This window comes from Bos indicus, chromosome 20 (genome assembly GCF_029378745.1).
Source record: "Bos indicus isolate NIAB-ARS_2022 breed Sahiwal x Tharparkar chromosome 20, NIAB-ARS_B.indTharparkar_mat_pri_1.0, whole genome shotgun sequence".
Taxonomy (NCBI): domain Eukaryota; kingdom Metazoa; phylum Chordata; class Mammalia; order Artiodactyla; family Bovidae; genus Bos; species Bos indicus.
This window is the reverse complement of record NC_091779.1, coordinates 23,449,379-23,458,093: the sequence shown is the minus strand read 5'-3', so window position 1 is coordinate 23,458,093 and position 8,715 is coordinate 23,449,379. Positions and strand designations below refer to the sequence as shown.

The 8,715-nt window shown below is 36.8% G+C and overlaps 1 protein-coding gene across 15 annotated transcripts in view; it reads right to left on the bottom strand.

Moving 5' to 3' along the window:
• Positions 1–4,437: 4,437 nt before the first annotated feature.
• Positions 4,438–8,715, bottom strand: part of SLC38A9 (solute carrier family 38 member 9) — a 97,979-nt gene continuing 93,701 nt past the window's right edge. For 14 of the 15 annotated variants that reach the window (XM_070774676.1, XM_070774668.1, XM_019982998.2 and 11 more), the window contains 2 exons: positions 8,549–8,638; positions 4,438–7,360 (listed from right to left, as the gene is read on the bottom strand). In XM_070774676.1, coding sequence (XP_070630777.1) covers positions 7,195–7,360; positions 8,549–8,638 — 256 coding nt within the window. In that variant the 3' untranslated portion in view covers positions 4,438–7,194. The remainder of the gene's footprint in view (positions 7,361–8,548; positions 8,639–8,715) is intronic. The other variant, XR_011562424.1, reaches the window with a different exon arrangement.

Below are 8,715 nucleotides of genomic sequence, written 5' to 3'. Positions count from 1 at the left end.
ATGGACAGAGGAGCATGGTGGGGCCACAGTCCATGGGGTTGAAGAGTCGGACATGACTTACTGAATAAACCATCACCACCATATAGCCACTTCTAGAGAACCCCTGCTCCCACCCTCAGTCTTAGGCAACTGTGATTTGCTTTCTGTTCCTATAAATTTGCTCTTACTAGACATGTCATATAAATGGAACCATACAATATGTAGTCTTTCACATCTGGCTTTTTTCAGTTTCATGTTTTTGAGGTTTATCCATTAGCACAGATCAATGTTTCGACCCTGAACTTTTTTTCTCTTCATGTTAACTTGTAGTTGTTCTTCTGAGTCATCTGTTACAAAGGCCCTTGCCCATTTTTCTATGGGGACTGAAGGTTTTTACAGAAGAGGGACATAATCAGGGTCATGTTACATAAAGAGAATTCTGGCAGCACTGGGAAGGATGTCTCTATATTGTATTTCCAAATCTGGGACAATCAATAGGCCTACTGCATTGAATTAGGCTTTATCATCTACAGTAAAGAAGTATAAAATGAACTACAAAAAAGAACTATAAAATTATAAAAGTTTATTTGAATAGTTTCCTTAAAGAGTGTCATAAATTTCTAATTTAGTCTCTAAAAAAATATTGCAAGTTAATTCTTCAAAGTTGATTTTACTTTATTGTAGTAGAAACAAGTTCTTTGTAGAACAAAGTGAAGTGTAAATAAATGTTGCCTTACCCTAGTGTTGCTCTTGGTGGCTTGTTTTCTGCATCAAGAGCCCTTAAAATGTTTTTCTCATTTCTAAGATTCATCGACAATTAAGTTCGCAATTTGACAAACATTATCTTTGAACTCTATTATTTCTGTAAAGTTAAAAGGAACACCCCTCCCCATGCTCCCCCACCCCTGCAGAACCCTCCCCCAAGTAAAAACTCCCTGATCTAAAAAAGAAAAATGTCCCATTGTGATTCCAAATTAACCATTACTGAATTTGTACCCCATGCTATTTTGCTAAATCCAGTTAGACCCTTCCTGAAACAAAGGCTCAGATCTTATACAAGTTGCAATTCTTAAAGGTAACAGAGACACTGAAAACTTAACATATCAGAGGGCTGAAGCTTTTCTTCATTCCATCTCCTCTGGTCTTCTAAATCCCATCTTCAGAGCTGTCTGAGGATGATTTACCGTACAGCTAAAAAAGTTAAAGCAAGGGATCTTCATTTGTATGGGGTTCTCTGTAGTTTTTATGTTTTTCCTTAAGAGGTAACAACAAATTATATAACCTTCATGTCCCACAAAACCTGGATTTGCTGTATAACCAACAACCTCTATCCCCTATTCCAAAGGTTCTTTGCAAGTTGGTCCTTTACTTCATGGGTTGAGTGTAGATATATTTCTACAAGCCTTCTCTTCTGTGATTTGTAACAGATATCCTTTTAGAAAGTTTGTCATGCAAATCATAAAGTAACAACATACACAATTAGAATCTCATCACTTCAAGAGGTGATGCATGTTTATTCTATGGTCCCTTTCCGTTTTTGTCCACACGCCTACATAGTTCACTTTACAAAGTCCACATGTTTACATGTCCACACGCCTACATAGTTCACTTTACAGCATCGCATTTATTGCACCACTGTTCTATATTCATCTCTTCCAAATGTGTATGATGTGGCTATGTCACAGTCTTCACCAGAAAGAGGGCAGCAGAAAAGGATCACAGCCTGGTACTTCATGGCACCAAGAAAAAATGACCAGCTGCCAGAGTTCAGGGCTGGGCAAGAATGCTGACTGTCAGGGCCACATTTGGCTTGTCACCACAGGATACTCCATGCTTAACAGGGCCCGGCATCCGGTTAGTATGTAAATATCAACCAAGGGACTAATTCTGAACCTGACTGATCCAATATTGTTGATTTTGGGGGGGGGGGGGATGGGGGTTAATGTAACTCCCAAGTAGAAACAAAAAACTTTTAAAAATAGCAATTACTGTTTTTCATTAAAGTGGAATCTGCATCACTAATTCACTGACTAAACAAGTGTATAAAGTGTCTGTTGGGAACAAACACAATTGGATTACTTGGACTATCGTGAGAGACCCAAAGGAGGAAAATTTTGCATAGTGTGCTCTTTCTAAACCCTATCCCAATCCTGTACTTTATGGCCTGAGATGAATGAAGAGAAAGGAGAAAATTTTAATCTTTTAAAAAGACATAGCCTTATTTTTATCTTTGCAGAAGAGTTGAGAAATAATGAAAAAAAATTGGGAACAAAAGGAATTTTAACTTAAAGAAAACAGAGCTCTTTATTGCCTTTAATGGCTCTGTAAGATTATACCAGAAACTGGGCTACCCTTATCTGAAGTGCCACATTCACTGTGAAATGCTCTTAGAGGGAGAAGTCATAACAGTTTATTGTTCAAAAAGGATCATTTTAGGTTTCGGTTAACATAAAGAAGCATATAACTTTTTCTAAGATTTAGAACATGAAGGAGGGCGCTATGTGGCCTGTTGTGAGACACACTTATCGGTCACTTGGATGACCTGATGTGACACATGCAGAGTCACTTGAGAAGTTTGACCCAGCAAAAGATGGACTCCTTCTGTCCTGAGGTCAGTGCTAGTAGGCAATAGCATTTCCTGGCAAAATTCAATTAAACAAAATCCCAGAGTTGTTTTTCATCAAAATAATTTTGATTTAATTTCTTCTTTAATATAAAAGGACAACAAATTACATTTCAGAGAATACTGTTTAGGTTATGAAGTTCCCGTCAGAGCTGTTTTGCAATACATGTTTATATAATCAGAAGTCAAGTCGGCAGTCGACTGTGAAACTGGGGCCAGCCAGGCTGCGTTGTGTGCGTTCCACTTTGGACAACAAACTAATGTACCGTTCTATTGTTTAGGTATCAGTGAGGTTTGGATTTTGTTTTGGACATTTGAGTTGGGATGAGAAAATGAACCAGCAGCAGCAGCAGATTCTAAAATGCAATAGGTCAGTGCTTTGTAAAGAGAACAAGCAACATCAATATTTCCTGCTCTAATCACTGGGTCCAAACATTTGACATTTTGAATACTGAAATTTAAGTTTTGGGGGAGAAAATTTTATAGAATCTTTCTGTTCATATTGCCCAGTGTATTACTGATTATTTCCCCTATTGATCAATTGTACTTTGCTGTCCAAGATTCACAGAAGTGAACAAGGCAGTGCGAAAAGGCAAAAAGAACAAGAAATAGCGCAGAGAAGCAGTTAAACCTCTTATTTAGAGGCAATTTGCCAAAAGCAATTACGCTTTACAAGATCCCACTTGACGGTGAATGCATCAAAGATCTAAAATCTTGGACAGTTATCCTTGCCGCTTTACCACTCAGCTTCCTTACCTGCCCTCCCTAAGGATCCCAACTGGAAGGGATCTGTTTCTCTTGGTCTGACGGTACCCTGTGTCACAGTTAACTGTAGGCATAGCTCCTTTACTAGACTACAAGTTCCTTTAGGATATCAATGATGTCTTATACATATTTGCCTCCTCCGAAGTACTCAACATTGCAGTGTCGAGGTTCAGGGCAGGCTACCCCAAGATATGGCACAGTGGTACACTGATTATTCTGAAATGAAGTTACTTGAGAAACAACTGGTAGGAAAAAAAGATATAAAAAACACTCATTTCCTCCTTCATGAAAGCAAGAAGTAAATCTCTCAGGTGAAGGAATCCTCCCTATACCAGGAGGCTAGAAAATATCCTTATCATCAGACTTAGGGAATTCAAGGCTTAAACAAATACCTAAACAAACTTGTTACTTCCTCATTAGTTTGCTATCCTAGCATACATTAAATCTTCACCACTTTCTTTGTCTAAAAATGATATATAAAGAGCTTGCTTTGATCATTTGGGGAATCTTATTTCTATGAGAATTCCACATATGTGAATTAAATTGTTTTGTTTTTTTCTCCTGTTAATCTGTCTTGGGTCAATTTAATTATTAGACCAGTCAAAACAACAAAGAAGGATGGGGGGAAATTTCCCCTCCCCTGACAATGTTATTCAATTATGTGTGGAGTAAGTTAAAATGTAGATTAAAAAATTATCCTAATAAACTTCAAATAGAACCAAAAACTCTTCTGTCTCTCCATTTAGAGTTTGCATTGTATTTGCAAAGTATATTTAGGGTAAATAAAGTGAATATTTCCCTCTAAAACAGTCTCTTTTATGGGTAAGTTTATTCTTTCCTCCACTGCATTCTTTGGGTGTGAAGATGAAACAGGTTTTGGATGAATACCCACACATGTCAGATGTCAAAGCATATTTCTTTGTTTTTTTCTGGCTTAGTATTAGGATACTACATATTCATCCAGAGCCTTTCCAAGGAAGAGCTCTCCAAACACTTAAGTTTTAAAATGTCCTTGATTATGTGTTAACTAAGCTAAATTCAAAGAAACTAAAATAAATCACATCAGAGCAAAAAGTAAAAGAAATTTTAATTAGAAAATTCAAAGAGATGACAGTAGAAAAAGGTCTAAAATTCATTGTAGAATGATTGGAATGGACCTTATCTCATCATTCTAATGTGTGAGCCAGGACACACAGACTCACACAAAGAATGTTCCAACCAAGCTAATCACCAGGCCAAAGGAGCTGGCTTTGTAAAGAAAAACCTAAGGAGGCAAAGTCACTCAGCATAAATCTAACATAGGGTTTTGGAAGTTCTGAATTAGCAAATCTCTCAAAGAAAACAAAAAGCAAATATCCACATTGGTTTTTAGTTTAATAAATAATATATTCACTTTCATATTCACTTTATTAAATGGGAAAAACAAATCATTTTTTCTATGTGTTAAAACATTCCAGTGTTTTAACTTCATTGAAAAAAGGCAATGCAAGTTTGTCTCTCATGTTTTTAAAGACAAGGGAGGAAACGGGATAAACAGGGATCTCTCAAGGTCTGGTTTTTGATTCCTGTGTCTCCAACTGAACAAAACTCTCAAGTCACAAAGATGCTCAGGCACAGACACACTTTCTCCCATCTTATACTCCTGTTCTGAGAGAGGTTAACACAAAGATCCAGATATTTAATGCAGATTTTTCTAATCCTTAGAATCTACCAGCAGTTTTTGCTAAAAACAAACAAAAACTTTAGAAAGACCGTCTCATTCAATAAACATAACTACGTTGAAGGGACTACTAGTGCATATTAAGGTTTATAGAGATGAAATGACATAACTTCCAAGATTGACTTTAGAAAGTTTCAGTGGAAAAGAAAAACTGGGGGATAGGTGAGCAATGGCAAAGTCTTATAATTACTGTACTAAATGTAGGGGATGAGTATATGAGGAATTTGTCATTTTTTTTCCCTACTTTCGTGTATGTTGGAGAATTTTCATAAACAGACTTTTTAAAAAAGAGCTTAGGTAATATATGGTGTATTAATGGCTCAGATGGTAAAGACATCTGCCTGCAATGCAGGAGACTCAGGTTCGACACCTGAGTCAGGAAGATCCCTTGGAGAAGGAAATGGCTACCCACTCCAGTATTCTTGCCCAGGAGAATCCCACGAAGATTGGAGCCTGGCAGGCTACAGTCCATGGGGTTGCAAAGAGTCAGACACTACTGAGTACTAATGCTTAGGCAATATAGGTCATCATTGTAGGTACGGGTCTGTGGACTAGACAGAAACCTCTGCTGAAAGAAAGAATAGCTGGTCTTGAATATGGGGCTCTTTACCAGGTTTAAAAAAACATTTCATCTGTTTTTCTCATAGGAAGGAAATAACAAATTTATGTATTATTTTGGAATTGGGTATTAACACAGTACTGTTTAATGTGACCATAAAATCAGAGAAAACTACCTTTTCCAGCTGAACATAGAAGTTTCATTACATGGAAGACATGGATTTGGATTTTGGTTTAACTTTTAGTTTGAAAGGAAAAGAGAAGTTTTAATTACAAGAATTTAGATTCCCTAATCCTTTTCTCAGATCCAAGTAGCTTTTCTTATGGGGATTTAACCTCTACCCTGTCAGTTACTTCTGTGGTGGCTCAAGTGGTAGATAATCTGCCTGCAGAGCAGGAGATCCAGGTTCAATACCTGGGTCAGGAAGATGCCTTGGAGAAGGGAATGGCAACCCACTCCAGTATTCTTGCCTGGAGAATTCCAAAGACAGAGGAGCCTGGCAGGCTACAGTCCACGGGGTTGCAAAGAGTCAGACATGACTGAGTACCTAACACTTTAACATTGCCAATTACAGAAGTAAGCTGTGTGGGGGTGGTCTCCTTCTGGAGGTCATACTTTAAACAGAAGTAATCCTTTCCTGTGTTGAAGAAATCACTTTCACCCCCTGCAAAGAATATACTTTTAAGGAGGTCTCACTCCTTCTGACTCCTCTCTATTCCCTTAACACCTTATACATCTCTCTCTTCCATGCTTCTTACACTCTTCCTCATTGGTCCAGTCATCAAATTCTACGCAATCTTCAGGGATCCAAAAAAAGCAAAAGAGCCCACTGGATCTTGGAGGGCAACCATACGTGTTCCTATGGAAACTGGGGCTGGGGAACTAGAACTGGATCAGAAACAAAGAGGAGTCAGACTGCAACAAATTCCCCTAGTTCCTTTATTTTGTATAAGTTTCACAACCATGGGGTCTGTATTAACATTGTAGATTTTTTTTTCCTGTTTTAAAAACAGATATTAAGGACTCACATAAGAATTCTACTAACACTGATGTCATGGACACTTTTTAAAAAATGAGGTATTTGGTTTACTGTCCAAAACAGTAAAGGTTTGGGCAAACTGAAGAAATGATCTAGCAAGTAATAAAATGAAACTGAATCACTGAAACAGAAATGGGACCTGGCAATACAGTTGCTGTGACACCCTGAGAACCTTTATTGTAGCCAAAATAAACCTACCCACCTTACGTCTCTAAAAGTAAAACCTAGCATGATTTTTCCTAGAGGCATATGTTTCTACTTGGAAAAGACAGTGAGAATGAAGAGATGAGTGAATATGAGAAAGGTAAAGAGATTAAGACCACTCTTACTGCCTTTTTCCCCACTCTAATAATAATTACTGACTAATGGACCCTTATTTCCTTGTTATCAAATGACCTTAGGAAAATATTTACAGTCAGAGCAAGAACAGCATTTTCAAGTGAATTTATGTGGAACCGTTGTCAAAGTTCAAAATACCATGAAAGATCTTGAGAAGGCAGTTGACTATTTCACATAAAAAACTGAACAATCAGGTTAGCCAGGCCCAAAATAATGATGAAAGCGTGAAAGATTAATTTAGGCCACGTGAGACGGTCTTCTTGGTGGAGGGAAATTATATAGATGAGAGATGGATATATGAATACAAAGGCCAGGCCACATGCTGCTCCTGAATACCTGCAGAATAAAAAAGTTTTTAGGTTAATAATCATTCTGCATTTTTCTGATTTACAATTATGGTAAATATAGGTTAATTTAAACCGTCCTCAATTGGATGTTACAATAAAATTATTTTTGATTCATTTGTTGTTGACATAAAGCATCTGAGTTTAAAACTTATTTTACTTGCTAAGTTAATATAAAATACTATTTCCTGTTCATCTTTATAGCATCTGCTTGACAGAGTTTTTTATTCATCTCTCAAGTCTCTGTAGTTCCTCTGTATCTCAGTGATTATGGCTACTTCCTCAGAAACATCTGGAGATAGGCTTCCTATCTTTGATCTTTTATAAACTAATTATAAATTCTGAGTTGTTGAAGGACTGCAAGCATCTGCTTAAGACTGAGAACAGATGAATGTCTTGTTGGTATTCAGCATAATTATCAAAGATAGTAACAAAAATACCTAAACACATGACTGAGGAACCTACACTTACTTCTTTCCTTCCCTATACTTAATTTCCTTATAAACAGCTTAAAGGGAACTTGTAAATCCATTATATTTCACAAGTGTCAGGCTAAAGGTCTCCTCTTTTGTCTTTCGCTACTTTTATAGGAAAGGGTCTTCAAAAAAAGTAACTCAGTCCTGCTTTCTACAAGGTTAAGGAAGAAAAATTGGATCATTATAAATTTCAGTTTTCCATGAGAATCTGAGGTCACAACTTTAATCCCAGTCTACTCAATCTATCACAATATATTCGGAGAATGGATATTAAGCAAAGAGCCATCTGGGATCTAAACTTTCTGACTACAATTGACACTGAAATATGTTCTTGAGTAGAAATGGATTAAGAAAGTTGGGACATAGCCTTGACATATTAGAGACCTTACAGGTACCCCAAGAAGTTATATGTTTCATATTAAAAATAACTTTATTTTGGATAAAAATAAATACAGTGGAAAATTATGAGAAAAAGAGAAGGGGAAGGTACCTAAGGCTAAGGAAAATGGTGCTTCTAGAGTGAGGAATAAGCAAAAGTGGAAGATAAAGAGCCCCTTCACTGACACCAGTGAACTGCACTTGAATGTTAGCAATTTTAAATACTCACTGGAATTTTAAACAATTATATTAAGACAACAACAATAGGAAAAGCATAAAAATAAAGACCAATATGTAAAGGGGCAAAGTTGCCTTACAGGCAGTACCTTATGATTCCTCCTATGTTTGGGTAGAAACAGGCCATGATCACTCCAGCTCCCACAATAAACAGATTAAAAATCAACACGTGGAAAATGCTAAAAGTTGAGAAGAGAGTTTGAAGAAAGAAAAAATATAAAAACAGGCAAATTATAACAATGTGAGAATGAAATTC